Source organism: Euprymna scolopes, chromosome 45 (assembly GCF_053919585.1).
Source record: "Euprymna scolopes isolate OS-2025 chromosome 45, ASM5391958v1, whole genome shotgun sequence".
Taxonomy (NCBI): Eukaryota; Metazoa; Mollusca; class Cephalopoda; order Sepiida; family Sepiolidae; genus Euprymna; species Euprymna scolopes.
Window position 1 is genome coordinate 26,684,845 of NC_136526.1, and position 22,390 is coordinate 26,707,234.

A 22,390-nucleotide genomic window follows, 5' to 3' on the forward strand; every position below is an offset into this window, starting at 1 on the left:
CACTGTTCCCCTTCGCAGAAGCACCCGACGGTGGCGATCGCCACCCCCCTGCCGTCATTAGCGGGGAGTGTGGAGAAAGAAGTGGCTTACCGTTAAAGCAGTTGCGCGTTTGTGCCTGCAGAGCACAAATTGAGAATCAAGATGGCGCCCGCATGCTTTTATGTGGAAAAAAGTCTTGTGGAATCTCGGGGAATCCTGGAGAATCTCATACCCTGGTCCCATAAATAATGAGGAAAGGAAATCGGGAGGAGAGACGATTTTTAGTCACTAAAGCGAACGGACGTGTGTAAAAGAAGAGGTAGAAGAAAAGAGTGTGGTGAACGAAACAAACAACGACTCGGTTGAAAGTAGAGTTGTAATGAACACATCTATTATACTTCGACAAGAATTCATGCAGCTACATAACCGTGTAGAATTCCATTTTAATGGAAAAATATCTCCCTTGCAAATCAGTAACATTCCACAGATGAAAATAGAGCCATCTGCTCTTTTTGTGAATTTATCAAATAACTGTAAAGCAATTGCAACAAAATGCAGAAATTACATCTGATCGTGAATTTTTTTTTTTTTTTTTTTTTTTTTTTTTACAAGGGTGTCACCACTTATCAAGGCCCAGAGGCCACTCGAGGATAAGGGTTAATAGGTATACATTAGTCATTGTGATTTTAGCATAGTAAACAGTGGGAATTTTGAAACTTGGATTACTTAGGGGGACGATTCAATTAGAACTTGTTCACATTGGACTTTTTCTTTTTTTTTTTTTTTCATAGGTATCAACTCATTATCAAGGCCAAGAGCCCACCCAAGGATAAGGGTTAAAGAGTGTACAGTAGAAATTGGACAATATAATAATCATTAGTAATGAAAATTTGGTAAATTTGATAACTTATATGGAATGGCTCATCAAGAACTTATTTACGTTAGACTTGAAGACAACCATATTGTAGTCAGCCGGAAAGCAGGAAAACGGAAGACAATTCCACAGGCGTGCAGTTCTAATAAAAAAGCTTTGTTCATGGAATCTACGTTTAGGTTTAGGCACAGATAAAGAGTGGGGGGAATTATTGATAGTGTTTATAGCTAGACGAGTGTTTCTTGTGAAAGTTTTGCGAGGGGGGACCATAGATTGAAGCTCAGTCGAACACTTTCCATGAAAATAACGATACATCAGAGACAAACTCGCAACATCTCTTCTGTGAAATAGAGGTTGCAAGGAAGAGAAAAGGACATCTCCTACGAGGCTACGAAGTCTATTTTGAACTCTATCAAGGCAGGCCAAGTCCTTTCTAGCAGCTCCTGCCCAGATGTGGCAACAGTATTCCATCCTTGGACGTACCTGGCTCTTATATAGATAGAGAATTGCATCAGCAGTGAGATATCTACTGGATCGATAGAAAGATCCACCCATTTTTCCAGCGGCCTTGGCAACAGATTTGATGTACGTGTTCCATTTAAGATCAGGAGTAATGGTCAAGCCCAGAAGCTTGTCAAAACTTGAGGCCTCCTGAAGACGAGAGCCATTCATTTCAATTGATGTCAGATGTGGATCAGAATGTTGATGATGTAAAGAGAGAAGCTTGGTTTTATATGCATTAAAAGTAACTAGCCACTCCTTTCCCCATTGTACTACATGCTCAAGATCAGAGGAGAGAGAATTGGAGAGAACTTGGTCGTTTACTGTCTTAGATGTGCTACCATAAATGGTAGTGTCGTCAGCATAAATGTCTACAAATGATGTAAGGATGTGATTTGGAAGATCATTAATGTAGATCAGGAAAAGAGTTGGGCCCAGAATGGACCCCTGAGGGACACCGGCATTAATACTGTGGGCTTCTGATTTTTGCCCATCAACTACTACTCTTATGAACCTATCAGAAAGAAATGATTTAATAATTGAGAAGGCATTTCCAGCTATACCATAGCTAGAGATCTTATGAAGTAAACCTTTATGCCATACCCTATCAAAGGCCTTAGATATGTCAAGAGCAATTGCCCTAGAAAGGTTGCCTCCGTCGAGAGATTTGCTAATCCTATGAGATATAACTGTAAGCACATCTGCTGTAGATCTAGCAGAACGGAAACCATATTGAGTGTCACTAAGAAGGTTATTTTTGTTGAGATGGTTGATTACTTCTGTATTTAACACAGATTCCAGCAACTTACTCATGACGCACAGGAGACTTATTGGCCTGTACTGAGAGGGGGATGAGCGATCACCTGAATTCTTAAATACAGGGCATACAGATAAAATTTTCCAGGGAGATGGGAAACTATTCTCCTTAAGGCAACGTTTAAATAGTTTTGTAAGTATGGGCGCTAGTTCAGGTTGAAGTTTTTTGAGTACTATAATTGGAATACCGTCGAATTGCTTTACTGGAATCAAGGTTTTTGATTAGCTTGGCAACATCACGTACAGATATACGTATATCACATAGTGTGTTTTCAGATACAGGAGGAAATATTGGGGGTTGCCGGCCTTGATCGCAAAAGGTAGAATTAGCTGCAAAATTCTTGACAAAGAGTTTGGCTTTGTCTGATGCTGACGAGATTACCTCAGGTCCATTGATGATAGTTGGAATGGAGCGCACACTTCTGTTCAGAATTCTGTTTGCTATTTGCCAAAACTGGTGGGAACCAAGCCGCTGCTCAGCTACTTTGGACTTAACAGATTGAGCAAACAACCATCTTGCGCTCTTTATTACTTTCTTACAATGGTTGCTGGCAGTCCTGAAAGCGGCTTTAGTTTCCATACATCTATTACGTTGGAAACAGTGGAAAAAGTGATTTCTGTGCGCAATGGCATTCGGAATGAAGTAGAGAAACTGTTAAAATAAAGAATTCTAATTTAATTCCCCATGGAGAGCCTAAGTCTTGGTAACTCACAATGAAAGACATAAGCGTTGCATCATCGACTATTCCGCCACTATTAATTGATATACATTTATTGATGCTTTTCCACTCCCAAAATCTCAAATATTATACGCCAACTATCGCAGTATAAATTTTTTAATTAATTAGATTTGAAATCTGCGTATTATTCGTAAAGATGAAAGAATTTAAACAGTATTCGGAGCTGACGGAGGCCTATACAAATTTTCTCAGTTACCGTTTGGATTAACAAACTTGGTAGCTGTGTTCCAACGCATTATATGATACACAATATAATCCAAGAACACGAACTCAAAGATACCTTTGTCTACATAGATGACATTGTCATCGAAGGAAAAACTTATAAAGAATTGGACGAAAATATGAAAGCATTGAAAAAGTTCTCAATCATCTTAATCTGCAACTGAACCCTGAAAAATGTGAATATGGTATAACCAAATTCAAGTTTTAAAGGCACCTATTGTGTAATGTACGTAGGTACACAGGGGACGATAACAGGGGGAACACCGGCAAAAAAACGGGCGGTGAAAACAGGAGACAGCATGTAGATACTTGCGGTCGGCTCTCGGCTGAATAAAGTCTTAAAACAAACTCGGCGTTTGCGTTCTCAGTGAGAAACACCACATGGCGACGAGGATGAGATCATTTCTCATAAAGGGGAAAGTTATTTAAACTTTTTCTCTGAAAAACATCGCGTTTAATAGAAATTAAATAGCGACATATTTCTACCTGCACACACGCATTTTAAAAACATGACGTCTTATGGTAAAATCAACGAATTCTCGCCGAGTGGAGGTGATTGGGACACATACTCAGAAAGATTGGAGTATTATTTCGAGGCTAACGGAATACAAGATCCAGGAAAGAAAAAGGCCGTCCTTCTTTCTGTTTGTGGTGGTGAAACATTTTCTCTGCTGAAGGATCTCGTTACGCCGCACAACTTAAGAGACAAAAGTTATGAGGAACTCTCGCTCTCGTTAAAAGAGCACTGCAACCCAACACCGTCCGTAATTGTTGAGCGATTCAACTTTTACATGTGCTGTCAACAACCAGGTCAGTCCATTTCGGATTTTATTGCTCATTTTAAAAAAATTACAAAGTTTTGTGAGTTTGGAAATACGATAGAAGAGATGTTGACAGATTTGCTCGTCGTTGGATTGATGGATGACCGAATCCGTCGGCGACTGCTTTCTGAGAGGAAACTAACATTTCCTTATGCCCGACAGATAGCTCTTGCCATGGAAAGTGCAGACAGGAATGTTAGTGACATGGCAGCCTGTTCAACGTCCAATTTTACAATACAGACGAAAGTCAACCAGGTTGAACGGCCTACTCCACTACAGAGACAAAAACAAAGACCATGTTTCCGATGCAACGGAAAACATTACCCCGACTCCTGTCATTTCAAAGAGGCAACGTGTAATTTTTGTCACAAAACCGGTTACATTTCGCCAGCCTGTTTGACCCGGAAGTACAACGACAGAGCTGGAAATCGTAAAACCCACAAGGTCACCAGTGAAGAACCAGTAGACGAAGATACAGGCAGCGACTGTGCCTTGGTGCACAGGCTGTTTAACCTGCCAGCAAATAGCAAAACCGAGCCCCTGATGGTGTTGGTGGGCATAAATGTTCGCAATGTCGAGATGGAGATCGACACCGGAGCTGCTGTTTCATTGATCAGCCACAATGCATTTGAAAAACTATGGTGTGAACCTGATAAGCCGGTACTTAAGCCTATGTCACAGAAACTAGCAACTTACACGGGAGAAAGTATCACACCGTGTGGTACGTGTCAAGTGTCGGTAGACTATGATGGCCAACAGTTTCGTCTGCCATTAGTGATTGTTCCTGGTTCTGGCCCTGCACTTCTTGGTAGAAACTGGTTACGAGTAGTGCAACTCAGCTGGAAACGCATCCATCAGCTGAAAGCAGTAAATGCTACACCTGCAATTGAAGACATTATTGCAAAATACCCCGATATTTTCAAGGATGAATTGGGTGCACTGAAGGGTTTCACAGCAAAACTTAGTGTTGACCCGAAAACAAAGCCCATATTCTGCAAGGCTCGACACGTGCCCTTTGCATTGCGTGAAAAGGTTGACAAGGAGCTGGATCGACTAGAGTCTCTGGGTATTATAGAACCAGTACAATACTCAGAATGGGCTGCCCCTATAGTAACAGTTGTCGAAACTGACCAAACAATACGGTTGTGTGGAGACTATAAAACTGCAATAAACAAATGCTCAAATCTCGACCAGTACCCTACCCCCAGGATTGATGATTTGTATGCAAAATTGGTGCAGGGAAAGAAATTCACCAAGCTTGACTTGAGATCAGCGTTCCTACAGGTTCTGTTAGAGGAAAACTCAAAGCAGTACCTTAGAATCAATACACCACGGGGTCTCTACAGGTTCAACCGCCTCAGTTTTGGAGTAAAATCAGCTCCTGGTATCTATCAATGCTGTATGGACAATTTGTTGGCAAATGAACCACATGTCGTATGCTATCAGGACGACATACTAATTAGTATGTCGTCCTGATAGCATACGACATGTATCATCAGGCTCATCAGACGCAGAACACTTGAGCACCCTCGACCGAGTGTTAGGGAAACTCTCAGAATCTAGTCTCCGTGTTCGTCTGGACAAGTGCAAGTTCATGGCACCCTCCGTAACCTACTTAGGTCATTGGATTGACTCCGAAGGCCTTCACCCTACAGCAGAAAAGATCCATGCCATCCGGGATGCACCAGCCCCACGCAATGTGACCGAACTTAAGGCTTTCTTGGGCTTATTCCAGTTCTACACTAAGTACGTCTATAACGTCGCAGATAAGTTGGGCCCCCTCTATTATCTACTGCGGAAAGGTGTCTCTTGGACGTGGGGCACCCCCCAATTAACAGCTTTTCAGCGAGCCAAAGATGCATTGCAGACCACAAATGTCCTGGTTCACTATGACCCGAAGAAGGAACTGGTACTGACCTGTGACGCCAGCTGTTTTGTCGGAGCTGTTTTGTCGCACATCTTTGCCGACGGTTCAGAGAAACCTGTTGCTTTTGCTTCGAGAACAATGTCACCGGCTGAGAAAAATTATAGTCAGTTGGACAAGGAGGGACTGAGTATTATCTTTGGAGTTAAAAAGTTTCATCAATACTTATTTGGACGTGCATTCCGTATCATTACGGATCATAAGCCACTTATCAGCCTCTTTAGCCCAACAAAGCCAACATTGGACACCCTGCCACCAAGAACAATACGTTGGTCACTGTTGATGAGTGCTTACGATTACACGATAGAATATAGGCCTGGTTCACACATCATCACTGCCGACACAATGAGTCGTCTCCCCCTGCAGGAAGCGTTAGATGTCCCAACACCAGGCTGCATTATACATCTCATGGATCACCTGGACAATTCCACCGTTGACTTGACTGACATTTGTGCTCATACATGCAAAGACCCCATCCTCTTTAAGGTTGTTCAAGCCACACAACATGGAGGGTGCAATCTCCCACATGATGCTCCGTATTTACCATTTCACGCTTGTAAAAATGAACTAAGTGTTGAAAGGGGGTGCCTGCTGTGGGGTTCATGAGTGGTAATTCCCCACCCTCTCAGGCAGAGAGTGTTGGACGAGCTTCACCAATGCCACCCTGGCATAGTTAAGATGAAGGCTCTCGCCCGGACCTATGTATGGTGGACTGGGATAGATGCTGACATCGAAAAAAAGGTGAACAATTGTTACCCTTGCCAGTGCTCCAGAAGCCTACCTGCTAAGGCACCACTACACCCCTGGGAATGGCCAGCTGAACCTTGGCAGCGGGTTCACGTTGATTATGCTGATTACAATGGCCAATACCAGCTTGTCATTATGGATGCACACTCAAAATGGGTTGATGTCTATACCACAAGTGCAGCTACTTCAGCCACTATAATTGAAAGGTTGAGGCGCTGTTTTGGTACTCATGGTCTCCCGCACATTGTTGTCAGTGATAATGGCCCATGCTTCACCAGTTCAGAATTTGCAGAGTTCATGAAACGGAATGGTATCAGACACAAATTTGTCAGTCCACATCATCAGGCATCAAATGGTCTAGCTGAACGCTCAGTTGGGCTGGTTAAAAACGGTATTAAAAAAATGTCGGGAGGAACTCTGGAAACAAAGATATCCCGTTTTCTGCTGACATACCGGACAACGCCTCATACAACAACGGGATCTACCCCGGCAGAGTTGTTGATGAAGCGAAAAAAAAAAAAGAAAAAAGGGGGGGGGGATTCAATGGTCACATACTGAGGCAGAATAATCCTCGACCACAAAAGGGTCACAAGGGCAGTCTACTCTGACCTTTTTCCATGATAAATGGACCTTTCTTTTTTGGGGGGAGATGTAATGTACGTAGGTACACAGGGGACGATAACAGGGGGAACACCGGCAAAAAAACGGGCGGTGAAAACAGGAGACAGCATGTAGATACTTGCGGTCGGCTCTCGGCTGAATAAAGTCTTAAAACAAACTCGGCGTTTGCGTTCTCAGTGAGAAACACCACATATCGGAAAATGGAACAATCAGTCCTGATCCAGTTAGACTCACACCACTAAAAGAATTATCAATTCCGAACTGTAGCAAGTCACTCAAACGAACCTTATGTCTCTTCTCATACTATTTACCATGGTGTAGAGAATTTCTCCGATCGAATTTCACCTTTGTTAAACATTACATCATTTCCTATTACTGAAAAACTCAAAAATTAATTTCAGGCAATAAAAGATGAAATTTGCAAGGCTTCGGTTGCAGCCATTGAGGATGAAGTTTCATTTACAATAAAAACGGGTGCATCTGTGACAGAATTAGCAGCCTGCCTTTCTCAAAATGGACATCCGGTAGCATATTTTTCCAGGACCCTGACGCAGTCAGAGCGTCGGCACTCAGCAGTATAATGTGAATTAGCAGCCATTGTCGAATCTGTGCGTTAATGGCATGATCTCTTACTCGGTCGACATTTTACCATCATTACTGACCAACATGCCGTTCAACACTCAGACACCAAACTGCATTAAAAATGATAAACTACTTCGATGGAGACTTGAACTTTCCAGCTATTCTTATGATATAGTATATAGACCAGGTTCCCTTACTAGCTCTGCAGATACTCTTTCTCGTTCATGCTCTACTTTGTGCTCATTATCAAAGATCTGCACACAGTGCTCTGTCATCCAAGAGTATCGAGGCGGCTGAATCATTTTGTGAGACAGAAGAATCTACCATTCTCCATGGAAGATGTTAAACGTACCTGCCAAATATGTGCTGAACTAAAACCAAGATTCTTCAAACCCCTCTCAGGTCGTTTAATCCATTCTTGACACCACTTGGAACGCCTTTAAGTAGATTTCATGGGTTCAAAACCATCTACGAATAATTGCAAATACCTACTCATGATCGTAGATGAATATTCACGTTATCCTTTTGTCTATCCATGCCAGGATATATCAACAGAAACTGTCATAAAATGTCTCCAGAACTTATTTACTTTCTTTGGTTCCCCAGATTCCATCCATAGTGATTCAATTCATTTCAAGTGAACTAAAAGTTTTTCTAGCAACATGAAGTTGGGATTACCCAATGAACTCCATACCATCCAATCGGCAACAGACAATGCGAGAGAGTAAATAGTACAATTTGGAAAACGATCAAACTCGCCCTTAAGACCAGGCAACTGGATGATCGTCATTAGCAAGAAGTACTTGACATTGCATTCTATTCGATCTCTCCTTTGTACAGCAACTAACAACTCCACAGGAGAGAATGGTCAGTTTTTCGAGAAGGTCGGGTATCGGATACACATTCCATAAATGGTTGTCAACACAAGTCTGACCCTCTAGTGGAACCAGTAGAAATAATATCTGCGACTCCCAATTTTGCCAGAATTCTGTAGAATAATCAAAAGAACTGTAGTAGTCAATAACACACAACAACAATAATAATAATAATAATAATAGCAGCAGCAACACTTACCAAGGGTCCAGCTTATGCACAAGACTGACACCAGATTGAGCTGGACTGAGGGCTTGTATTTATGTACAAGCATATCCAATCAGGTGATTCAGCCAATCATAATCCAAAGAATAGACTGGCCAATGTGTGCACAATGGAATCTCCCATTGTGCCATTGGTAACTCAAAAATCAAATCCCATGGTCCATCGGATGACATTTGCATCTATATCACAGCATGAAGATGAACCCATCCAACAATACCTTGTTCGTCTTAGGTCCACGGCCATAGACTGTAATTTCTCATGCCCCAACTGTGATCACGACCTGTCCGACATTTACATCAAGGACCAATTTATCAAAGGGATATCGAATGATACGCTTCAGACCGATCTACTGGCAAAAGCCGGGTTGCTAAGAACTCTCAACCAAAATATTTGTCATGCTGAGGCATTTGAGTCTGCACTACGGGACCAAACCGCAATGACTGATACCTCAGACATAGCTACAGTCCGGATGTCAATGTATCGCAAAAAAAAAAAAAACCAGTGCTGTACGGACTAGCAGAGGCAATATTCGCACTAGCTCTACTGCTACTCACAACGATAACATTGCTAATAAAGAACCCCGTCAAACCTGCATAGGTTGCAGTAGTCACCAACACAGTACTCCAAGGACAAGTGCCCGCCATTTAACGTGTCCGGCATGGAATCAAATGTGCAACACTTGTGGGAAACTTAATCATTTCTCAGCAGTGTGCCGGACAAAGAAATATCGCCCGGCAGTGATAAAAAGTTTTGAAGACCAAGAAGCTCCCATGAATACACTCATGGCCCATATCGCAGTCAATCAAATGAGGGGCACCATTATGACTACAGGTGATCTGTTAACTGAAATAAATGCATCAGTAATCCTATTCTCACCAAAACCAGATCCCAGACAAGCTGTCAATATCCCTAGTGTAAACATAACACTGAGTTATGTACCCTTAACCCGAGCTCTCCAGTAAGGAGAGAGAAAAGGACTGTCATGGCGGACCCAATAAAAGGTACACATGTACGTCGCTTATCAAGGCTAACTACTGTGTCTTGTTGTCTTTCCCTTATGAGTGAAGTCCTTCCCTTTTAATTATACATGGTGTCAGGAGTCGGATAAAAACAAAAATAACGAAACAAAGGAAAAATACAACGACCCATCCTAAAAATAAAACATGAAAATATGTATGAACGATGAAGGACGCACCCTCACCACGTGGTAAACTTTTTTCGTTTCTTTGTTTGTTTTGCTTTTAATATCCAGTCAGTATACATATTCAATACTTTTTGACACTCTAGTTAAACACAAATATGTCTAACACAAACGAAGCTTCACCAAAACATGCCGAAATCGACCCAATTTCTTTCATGTTACAAATGCAACAACAACAACTCACCGTGCAAGAACAGATGACAAACCTCATGGCACTCCTTCTGCCCACCGGGCAACACGCCCCCACCCCATTGTCGCGCCATTCACGGGTGAAGCCTGAGCGACCAGTAATAGAACCTGACTCATCAGACAATAAATGGATCATTTTTAAGGATGCATGGCTTCGTTATAAGGAGATGACACAACTTAACGACCCCACAGAAATCCGGAATGAGTTACGATCTGCATGCAATTCATCTGTCAATGAGATGTTATTCAATTTTATTGGTCCGGATGCCCTGCATAATGCTACAGAGGAGCAGCTGCTGGAATATATTAAATCCGTTGCCGTGAAAACCGTCCATCCCGAGGTATACCGTCAGCAGTTCTTTGTAATGAGGCAAAGAGATGGGGAGACTATCACATCCTTTATTTCCCGGTTGAAATCACAAGCGATGCTCTGCGCTTTCAATTGTGGCAACCAGCAATGTACAATGTCATTTTCCGAAGACATGATCAAATCTCAAATCATTGCCGGATTACGGAACACCTCCCACCAGAGCAAAATTTTAGCAGAGATTACGTCCCTGCCAACTCTAAATGACTTAACTAGATGTCTCTTGATTCTAGAATCTACCACCAGAGCATCAAATCACTTCCGACCAGCAGAGATCACACAAGTGGCCCAATTTAAATCTGCGTCATCAAGAAAGTTTCCACCACCAGACAAGACCAAAAATGATAATGGCAAATGCAAAGATTGTGGAAACAAGGCACACCCAAAAGGACGAAGACAATGCCCCGCTTGGGGCAAATCATGCCACAAATGTGGCAAAGAGAACCACTTCTCAACCACATGCCATGGCACAGCATCGTCAAATGCCATAATGGGAGACTACCCAAATGACAGCCAAGATGAAGATTCTTCGTTCATATCGACAATGACTGTGCAACCTAAATGACTAGAGGAAGAAGAGGGGATCCCGCATGGGTTATGGACCAACAACAAGTTCACACCAAGCCGACCAGAGCCACCTCCATTTTTCAATGTTACTATCACATTAGACACAAAGGCCCACCAACATCTCGGACGATTCAGACATATAAATATGAAACACCAACCCGTCCAATTGCTCGCTTTGGCAGACACAGGAGCTCAGACAAGTACAGCTGGTGTGGACTTATTGAACAATCTGGGGTGCACTTCTGAACATCTGCTGCGCACCAGACATCGGTTATGTGCCGTTAATGATGACAACCTGCCCATTAAGGGGGCCTTAATTGCCACGATGTCACTCGGTAAGGCAACATGTTTGGAGGTGATATACATCAGCCCAAGGGTTAAGGGCCTGTATATATCACAAACGGCCCTGAAAAAACTCAAAATTATCAACGACAACTTTCCAGCACAAATTAATAGTCTGGTAGCTACAACGAAGATGGACCACAAACCAACTGACCGAATGTTAGCCCCATGCGGATGCCCATACAGATCACCGTGCCCACCACTGCCAGACAAGCTCCTGTTTCCTGCCACACCGGAATATCAAGGAGAGATAGAGAGCTGGATCAAATGCTATTTTGCCAGCAGTGCATTTAATACATGTACACACCAGAAATTGCAGACCATGACCGGAGAACCGCTTACTATCACATTCCTCGACAACCACCAACCTAAGGCTGTTCACAAACCAATCCCTGTCCCTCACCACTGGAAAGAAGCTGTCAAATTCCAGCTTGATGCAGACGTAGCACTGAACATCATTGAACCAGTGCCAGCAGGGACACCAACCACATGGTGTTCGAGAATGATCACCGTGCCCAAAAAACATGGCAGCTCACGTAGAACGGTCGACCTCCAAAATTTAAATGCAATGACAAGATCGCAACACACCACCACCTGACATAGGTGCGTCACCATCAGAACTTCTATTCGCTCGTCCCCTGAATGACCACTTACCAAACCCCACAAAATTTCGCTGTGAATGGTTGGAACTCGCCGACATGCGCGAGAGAGCCATTAACCAGCGTTTCCTCAACAACATGAAACACACTGAAAACAGGCAACAACTCAACCCACTAAGAATTGGGGAACATGTGTCAATTCAAAACCAACATGGACACAAACCACTGCGCTGGGATAACACCGGCACGATTGTTGAAACTCTCCCCCACAGACAATACCGTGTATTAGTTGATGGCAGCAGAAGAACCACACTCCGAAACCGCCGTTACCTTCGCAAAATAAGCATGGATAGCCGCAACCTGGCTCATGATGACACCCTACCAGATGACCTACCAAACAGAATCAGGATCCATTCCCCACAGTCACCTACAAACTCAAACCCAGTACGCCCAGACAGCCAACAACACCCTCAAATACAAATAACACCAACCCCACCTTCCACACCAGGTACTCAAATAAAGAATGAACCCCTGAAAATGACAGATACAGGGCAGAATGAAAGATCTGAAGCTAGGTCTAGACCTATCCGTAACAGATGATTACCGTCTAGATTTAAGGACTTCCAGCTTGGATGATAATAATAATAATAATTATAGTGGTAATAATAATAATGATAATAAAAAAAAAAGACTTTAAATAAAAAAAAAATTAAAAAAATAAAAAAATAAATAAATAAAAATAACATGTAAACATAACACTGAGTTATGTACCCTTAACCCGAGCTCTCCAGTAAGGAGAGAGAAAAGGACTGTCATGGCGGACCCAATAAAAGGTACACATGTACGTCGCTTATCGAGGCTAACTACTGTGTCTTGTTGTCTTTCCCTTATGAGTGAAGTCCTTCCCTTTTAATTATACACCTAGGAGTCATAGTACAACGCTAAAGGTTTTTCCCGACAGTGGTGCCGCCATTTGTCTTGGGGGACCAAAGCATTTAATCAAAATGAGCCTCACAGAGATTAGTCTTGTCCAATCAAGAAAGATCATATGAACAGTTGGAGGTTTCACACTCATGTGTCAGGGTTCGCTACCAGTTGAGTTTGTGGTCAGAGGGAAAGCAACTAAACAAGCCCTCTACATATGCAAGGGCATACAATGGCTTTATCTCAGCAGAGCAGCCTGCATCGATGTGGGAATATTGCACAAACATTTTCCAAACCCTTTAGCAGACGAACATGAAGAGGTAGACACCGAGTCTAAAAAGTGGGTAGATCAATTGCCAAATCGCCCCAAAAACCTCCCTTTTCCCGCAACAGAAGATAACATAGGCAAACTTAAGCCTCATCCTGAATGGGTGTCAGCGGCACAACACCGCGAGGAAATGCTCCACCAACGCAATGCAAAAATAGTAGAAAGATACAATAAATATACCCACAACCTTCCACCGTTACAAGCTGGTGACACCGTAGCCATCCAAAATCCAGTCAATCGCAGATGGAACACAACGGCCAAAATCATCAGTTTCTTACCAGATCGACAATACCGAATCAGGGTTAACAGATCCAAAAGGACCACACTTAGGAACCGCCGTTTCCTCAGAAAATGCGAACTCAAGCCTGCCCCAACCCCAATACCAAGTGCAACACTAGGACCAACAATTCCCTCAAGCGATACTACATTCTTGCATCTCCCACTGTCTCCCTGTAATAGCACATACACAGCAACCAAACCCCAACAACAAACCACACATATATCCCCACGCTTTCGATCATCAAGGATTCCCCGAGCTCTTTCTAGGTTACTACCACACAACAAACTAGGCCTAAAAGAGATACACCTCTCATACAACCCAGCCTACTCGTGGGGGGGGGGAAGAGGGGAGATGTAGAATAATCAAAAGAACTGTAGTAGTCAATAACACACAACAACAACAATAATAATAATAATAATAATAACAACAGCAACACTTACCAAGGGTCCAGCTTATGCACAAGACAGACCACAGATTGAGCTGGACTGAGGGCTTGTATTTATGTACAAGCATATCCAATCAGGCGATTCAGCCAATCATAATCCAAAGAATAGACTGGCCCATATGTGGAATCTCCCATTGTGCCATAAATAGTTCTCCTCTTTCATGAGAGGTAACTTTAGTCTTTGCCAAGTTATCCACAACTTGAACGCTGACCGAAAGTCCACTACACAATCCAATAAATTCTTTCCCCTGACGGCCGTCAGTCAACAGTCCCGACAGAAGACCTAGCTCCCACTCCTGCCACTGACTCATCCTTTACAAACCTGGCATCTCCTATCTTCACTGATCATTGTAAACCACCAGATGCTACCCCATCAAATAACTCTGAAGCGAAGGTGACAGATCAATAGGAACCTTCTAAGAATAATGCCGCATCAAATGGTAAATCTTTCTCTTCAGTCGACAAAACAAAGTGTCCAGAAACAGAAGAGTAGCAGCAGTCAGACTCAAAGAAGGACGTTTTGAGATTTCTTCCAGAATTAACAAAACGGGGACGGAAGATTATCCGTAACCTGAAATTAAAGAAAAAAAAACGTGACGGAGAGTATTATGATGTGATGTGGAGCATTACTACGCATGCACCGTACAGACAATAAATAACGTTGGAAATTGGCGCATTCACTCGTTTGTTCATTCGTTCATTGTTTACCATTCGTTTGTTATGCATCCCTGTATATTATGTTGAATAAAATCTTTTTGCTCATTTAAAAAGGTCTTCATTTTTATTATAGTGGGTTTTATGAATTGGTGAAAATTAAATGCAAATGTATATATGAACAGCAAGCTAACACATTTCATGCTCAGGCGTTCCTCAATTGGAAGGAGATAGAAATCCGACTTGTTGAAGGAAAGGTAACTGACAAAGTAGATCTTACTATATGAAGTGGCAGTAAATCCTAGCTAGATTGCTGAACATCATCAGGTTTCTCACCAAGCAGAACCTCATACTGCGAGGTCACCGGGAAGACATCCATGATGATGAAACAGGTCAAGATAACAAAGGGAATTTTTTTAGAATTTGTAAATTTATTGGCCAAGTATGACCTTGTGCTCCGTGAACATTTGGTGAAAGATAACCTGGGCAAAGAAAATCGCTACTTCTTATCTGTCATGAGAAATTCAAAATGAATTTGTGAGCATTTTGGCAAAGCAAGTGAAAAAGAAAATCATCGATCAGATCAAGGAAAGCAAATATTTTTGCATAATTTTTTTATAGCACTCCTGATCACAAGGACCATCTGGAGTGAGGTGTTGCGCTACGTAAAAATGGATGAAAATGAAGTGAATATGGAGGAGTCATCTCTCCCCTTCATCGAGACAGAGGGTTAAAGTGCAGAGGAAATTTCTGAACTGATTTTGAGAGAACTGGAGAACGATGGGTTTCAGATTGGTGACTATATTGACTAGGCATTTGACAATGACACTATTATGACAGGTCACCGATGAGGTGTGCAGAAACGCATCTTCAAAATCAGCCTAAAAGCTCTATATGTGCCATGCACAAACCATTCACTAAATCTGGCTTGTGTACATGCAGCTTCTGTAGTGGTTCACTTTGTTACATTTTTGGCATACTGGACGGGTTATTCTTGTTCTTTACTGCATCTACACATCGCTGGAGTGTCTTGATTCAGTTGACCAGTCTAAGTATCAAGCAGACTGGGAAACTAGATGGAGTAGTCGAGCAGACACTGTGAAGTTGTGATAAAAATATTATTGAAAGTCGTCATTGCCTGGAAACAGCTCACGGAAGGAGAAAATGCAATTACAAGATCAGATGCATCTTTAATTCTCAACTCGACTGTCGTTTCCGTTTCTTTTATTTCTGAGTCTTTGAGAAATTATTCTCCCAGAAGTCAATGATGCCCAAAAGTATCTTCAAACAAAAGGGCTGGATCTGCAACAAACGCAACAAATCCTGCCAGGCTGACGTATTGAGAGATTATCTTCTTCAGAGTAGAGAAAAGATGGTGGACACTACAATAGACGAGTCAAAAAACTGCTCTGAAATAAGGATAAGTATGGAGTGTTATGTCCGCAAAAAGAAACGAATGTATGGTGAAGGATTGATTGCTGCAGCACTGGGGTTTGATGCTGGGTTCAAACAGTGGTTGACTGCATGTTTCAACAAGTAAATATGCTTTTCTTACACCATCAACTCTGCTTGATGATAAATTATGATTTTCAGCTTAGTGAAGTTGACGAAGATATAGAAAGAAGAATTCTTTGTCGAAAGGAAGAGATCACAGTATTTTGTGAAAGATTCAAAAAAAGAAAAAAATTAATGGATCTCTTGAATTCTTGAACTTCATACAGAGATACCACCTCGGGGATGTTGTCCCTAATAGTATTATCTTGCTGTGCATTTCCCTTACTCAAGCTGTGAGCACTCTTTCTGAAGCTGAAGCTCATAAAGAACTAGCTTCGATCAACAATGAGCCAGACAAGGCTTCCTCTCCATAGAAAGGGGACTTGTCGATGGAGTGAATTTTGATACAGTTATTGATAACTTTGAAAAAAAAAAAGAAAAAAAAAAAGAAAAAGAAAAAACGCGACAAGTCTGTTTATGATTTTTCAATAAACTTGATGCCTTGTGGCAGTCTTCTCACAAAAAAATAAATTTATAGCATTATTTGCAATTTATAAATTTATTTAAAAATTAAAAAAACAAACGATTTTTAAAATACTGTAACCATTATTAACAACAAAAAAGTAAATAAAAATTATTTTATCATTTCATAACATTTTCTAAATTTTCAAATGTTCTCACTAAAATTTATATAAGAAAAATGTTTTCTAAAATGTGTAACTCTCTATTTCTTTAATTCCGCATTTAAACCAAATGATTACACACACGGATTTCAAACAGCATCAACAAAAGATGTTTTTTTTTTCTCTTCGGGAGCTCGACCTCTTAATAACAACATTATGACGAAAAAGAAAAGAAAACTACATTAGACTATCTTCTCCTTGATAAAGCCACGTTTTTGACGAAAATTTGGACTAACTGTAAACATTATACCGATTTATGTACCCTTGACCCGAGCTCTCCAGGAAGGAGAGAGAAAAAAAAGACTGTCATGGCGGACTCAATAAAGGTACACACATATGTCGCTTATCGAGATTACCGTGTCTTGTTGTCTTTCCCTTATGAGTGAGGCCCTTCCCTCATAACTATACATGGTGTCAGAAGTGGAATAAAAATAAAAAAAATAACAAAACAAAGGAAAAATACGACCCATCCTAAATAAGAAACATGAAAATATGTACGAAGGACGCACCCTCACCACGTGGTAAACTTTATTCGTTTCTTTGTTTGTTTTTTAATATCCAATCACTATACATATTCTATACACTTTGACACAAACACAAAAATTTCTAACCCAAACGAAGCTTCATCAAAACACACAGAAATCGTCCCAATTTCTTTCAGGTTACAAATTCAGCAGCAACAGCTCGCCATGCAAGAACAGATGACAAACCTCATGGCACGCCTTTTGCCCACCGAGCAACACGCCCCCACCTCATTGTCGCGCCATTCACGGGTGAAACCCGAGCGGCCAGTGATAGAACCTGACTCGTCAGACAACAAATAGGTCATTTTTAAGGATGCATGACTTCGTTATAAAGAGACGACGCAACTTACCGTCCCCACAGAAATCCGAAATGAGCTACGGTCTGCATGCAGTTCATCTGTCAATGAAATGTTGTTCAACTTCATTGGCCCAGATGCCCTGAGGAACAACTGCTAGAATATGTTAAATCCGTTGCAGTGAAAACCGTCCATCCAGCAATTCTTTGTAATGAAGCAAAATGATGGCGAGACTATCACATCCTTTATTTCCCGGTTGAAATCACAAGCGATGCTCTGCGTTTTCAATTATGGCAACCAGCAATGTGCAATGTCATTTTCCGAGGACATGATCAAATCTCTAATCATTGTCGGATTACAGGACACTTCCCACCAGAGCAAAATTTTAGCAGAGATTACGTCCCTGCCAACTCTAAATGACTTAACTAGATGTCTCTTGACTCTGGAATCTATCGCCAGAGCATCAAATCACTTCTGACCAGCAGAGATCACACAAGTGGCCCAATTTAAATCGGCGACATCAAAAAAGTTTCCACCACCAAATAAGATGAAACATAATGAAGCAAATGCAAGGTTGTGGACACAAACCCAAAAGGACGAAGACAATGCCACGCTTGGGGCAAATCATGCTACAAATGTGGCCAAGAGAACCACTTCTCAACTACATGCCACGGCACAGCATCGTCAAATGCCATAATGGGAGACTACCCAAATGACAGCCAAGATGAAGATTCTTCATTCACATCGACAATGACTGTGCAACCTGAATGACTAGAGGAAGAAGAGGGAATCCCGCATGGTGTATGGACCAACAAGTTCACACCAGGCCGACTAGAGCCACTTCCATTTTTCATTATTACCATCACATTTGATACAAAGGCCCACCAACACCCCGGACGATTCAGACATACAAATATGAAACACCAACTTGTCCAATTGCCCGCTTTGGCAGACATGGGAGCTCAGACAAGTACAGCTGGTGTGGACTTATTAAACAATCTTCAGTGCACTTCTGAACATCTGCTTCACACTAGGCAGTGAAGTGAATAGTATCAGTAAGTAAAGAATTGCCTTTTAGAAAGGTTTTATTAACTGTAAAATACACGTACGCTCTTGAAAGGATCGAGCGGGAAAATGAAACAGAGGGCGCTTTTATTATGAATGTCAATCCCAAGGGGGATAACTCTTAACAACAAATTAAATCATAACATTTTCCCCGTCCTAAAGTATTCAAGTAAGGGGTAATTAATTATAGACAATTTTTTTTTTTTTTTTTTTTTTACAATCACATAAGAATCATTTTATTTACAAATAACATATGAACCCAAACTGCAGTTTTTTCAGTATTTAGTCACAAAATCCTTATATTTACTAGGGAATTGTCGAACTCGGGACGACCTCTGCACAGATTGGCAGGAATGCTGATTTTCAGTATTATTTTTTAGTGAAATCTGATTTTCTTCAAGATCAGACGATTGATTTTTGTCTTCCTCATGACCAATGTTTTCATTAGTAGAAGGTTCAAATAAAGTCTCTGAAGTAGTAGGATTATTATTAGAGTTTTCTTCATTTGATGAGTTTGGAGCTAAGTCTCGAACGTTGACAGTGGTTTCAGTACCAGAAGGTAGTTGAACATAAGCGTAGTGGGGGTTGACATCTATTAGGGTGGCAGGCGTTACAGGAGGGTCATGTTTACTTGTTTTAGTGTGGTTTCTAATATATATTGGGCCTGGTTTAACCCAAGAAGGAATTGAAATTCCGGAAGCAGATTTACGACTATATTTAAATAGTCTATCATGGGGAGTCATATTAGTGGCAGTACAAAGTAATGATCTAATTGAATGAAGTGCGTCCGGTAGTATGTCTTCCCAATAAGGTAGTTTCATTTGATTAGAATGTAATGTTGTTTGAATGGCCTTCCATAAGGTACCGTTGAGTTTTTCAATCTGTCCATTACCTTCAGGATGATATCTACTTGTTTTAGAAGTAGCAATTCCTTTTTTGTGTAAAAAATCCTTTATTTCTCTTGCTAAGAAATCAGAAGCACGGTCAGTATGTATCATGTCAGGCAAACCAAAAATTGAAAAGAGTTTGTTTAGACAGTGGATAATGGTTTTGCTTGTCATATCTCTGCAAGGAAAAGCGAAAGGAAAACGGGAATACTCATCAATTAGAGTAAGTAGATATTTGTTGCCATGTATAGAAGTAGGTAGAGGGCCTTTAAAATCAAGATTTAATCGTTGAAAAGGTAATATGGTTTGAATGAGAGTCCCTCCATTGGTATTGGCGAATTTGGGTTTCAGTAATTGACAGGATGAGCAAGAGTCAGTAATATTCTTAATTTGATCCAAAGTAAAAGGGAGGTTCCTCGTTCTTATAAAATCGCTTAGTCTTGAAACACCAGGATGACATAATTGTTTATGTAAATCACGAAGATCTTGTAGATTGTAAGTAAGAGCAGAGATGCGAGAGAATGTGTCAGCAGCAATATTTTCAGGTCCAGGTCGATAAACTATAGTGAAATTGTATTGGGATAATTCTATACGCCAACGACATATTTTGCCATTCTTAATTTTTGATTTTCTTTTATTGTCGAATATGAAGCTGATGCTCTTCTGATCTGTGATGACTTTAAAGTGCCTGCCGAGTAGAAAATGTCGCCACTTACGGAGAGCTTCTACAATAGCGGCTGCCTCTTTTTCTACTGCATGGTGCTTAATTTCGTTAGTATTGAGAGTTCTTGAAAAAAATGCAATAGGACGACCTTCTTGATTTAGTGTTGCAGCAATGCAATAGTTACTAGCGTCCGTTTCTACTTCAAATTCTTTATTTGGATCTACCGTTATTAAAGTGGCGTCTTTTAGATTATTTTTCAATGTTTGAAAAGATTTTAATACAGATGGAGGTAGTGGAAATTCTTTGTTTTGATTTAGTAATAAAATTTTATCAGAAAATTTTTTAATGAATTTGCAGTAATAGGAAAACATTTCAACTATTCTTTTTTGAGATTTAAGATTCAGCGGAGGTGGCATTTCGAGTAATGGTTTTAGTCTTTGATAATCGGGAGCTATTTGATTATTTTCTATGGTGTAGCCGAGTAGAGTAATAGAACTAGAAGAAATTATGCTTTTATTTTCATTTAAAGTGATGTTATATTGTTTAGCAATTTTGTAGAATTTTTGAAGATTGTAATCGTGTTCTTCTTGATTTTTTCCACATATAGTTACGTTATCAACATACACAAAGGTATCGGTTAGATTTTCTTTTTCTATAATATAGTCTATGCTCCTCTGGAAAGCACTTACTCCATTGGTGACGCCAAAAGGAAGACGAGTAAATTGAAAAAGTTTGCCACTTACTTCAAACGCAGTGAATTTACGATCAGCATGATTTATAGGTATTTGGTGATAAGCAGATTTTAGGTCGAGAGTAGAGAAGATGTTATATTGAGCGATGTCGTCTACCATCTTATTGATATTAGGCATTGAGTAAGCGTCTAGTTCCGTGAATCTATTAATGGTATCGCTGTAGTCGACTACCATTCTTTTCTTATGATTCTCATTCGAAGTTACAAGAACCTGCGCTCGCCACGGAGATATCGAAGGTTCAATTATGCCTTCTTTCAACATTCTAGCAGTCTCTTCTTTTATGAATTTGTTGGCGGCAAAAGTGTAACGTCGGGATTTTGTCGCAATAGGAGTAGTATGAGGAGAAAGATTAGAAAAGAGAGGAGGGGGTGGAACGTTTATGGTAGGAAAAAAATTATTCGTGTTTATAGCTCCAATTATAAGTTTGTCTCTAGGACCGTCGAATTTAAGTGTTACTTTTTTATATTTTTTTAAAATATCTTTTCCGATTATTAAATCAATGAAAAGGTTTTCAATGATTTCAATTGTTATTCCAGAATGGGTTTTATCTTTCAGTATTAAATCCACGACAGCTTCGCCAGTTATTTTAGCATGTTGATCGGAAGCAGCCAGAGCTATAGTTTTGTTTTTAGGTATTGTGAAGAGTTTAAGTTTTTTAGCAGTATTTTCATTAATGAATGTTTTTACACTGCCGGAGTCCACCATAGCGTTCACGAAGTGCCCGTTAATTTGGCATTGAGTGAATGTGACATCTTTGGAGTTAGTTCCTAGTCAGGATAGAGAAGGTGAGGGGTAGTCAGAGTCGTCATAAAGAACAGCAGTATGAGTGTTAGAAATAGAAGATTTACACACTTTAGCCCAATGACCATTTTTTTTGCATTTTTTACATTCGGCGTTTCGTGCAGGATGACGTGATTTTCCACAGAAAAAACAAACCCCTTTTGGATGCATATTTTCTTTAGTCACAGCTATACGATTGTAGCCCGAAGGATTATTTGTAGCTGCTACAGTAAAGTTATTTGCGTAGCTTATCGAATGCTTTTCTGCTTGTTCAAGAGATCTGGCCGTGGCATATGTGTCTTGTAAAGTCAGGATGGGTTTTTCTAACAGTCGTTGTCGGATGGACGAAGAAGAAATTCCACCGATGAAAGCTTCCCGAATGTATTGATTTTTGTTTTCTTCAGCAGAAACCGCTTCGAAGTTA

At 40.8% G+C, this 22,390-nt stretch overlaps 1 protein-coding gene across 2 annotated transcripts in view; it reads right to left on the reverse strand.

The window, feature by feature from the left end:
• The window catches only part of LOC145269299 (uncharacterized), a 667,893-nt gene that overhangs the window by 348,064 nt on the left and 297,439 nt on the right, over positions 1-22,390 (reverse strand). Inside the window, exon 2 of one of the 2 annotated variants that reach the window (XM_080124995.1) lies at positions 14,163-14,738. The exons of the other annotated variant lie outside the window; for it this stretch is intronic. Within the exon in view, the coding sequence (XP_079981121.1) occupies positions 14,570-14,738 (169 nt within the window). The 3' untranslated portion in view covers positions 14,163-14,569. The remainder of the gene's footprint in view (positions 1-14,162; positions 14,739-22,390) is intronic. 2 annotated transcript variants of the gene reach the window in all.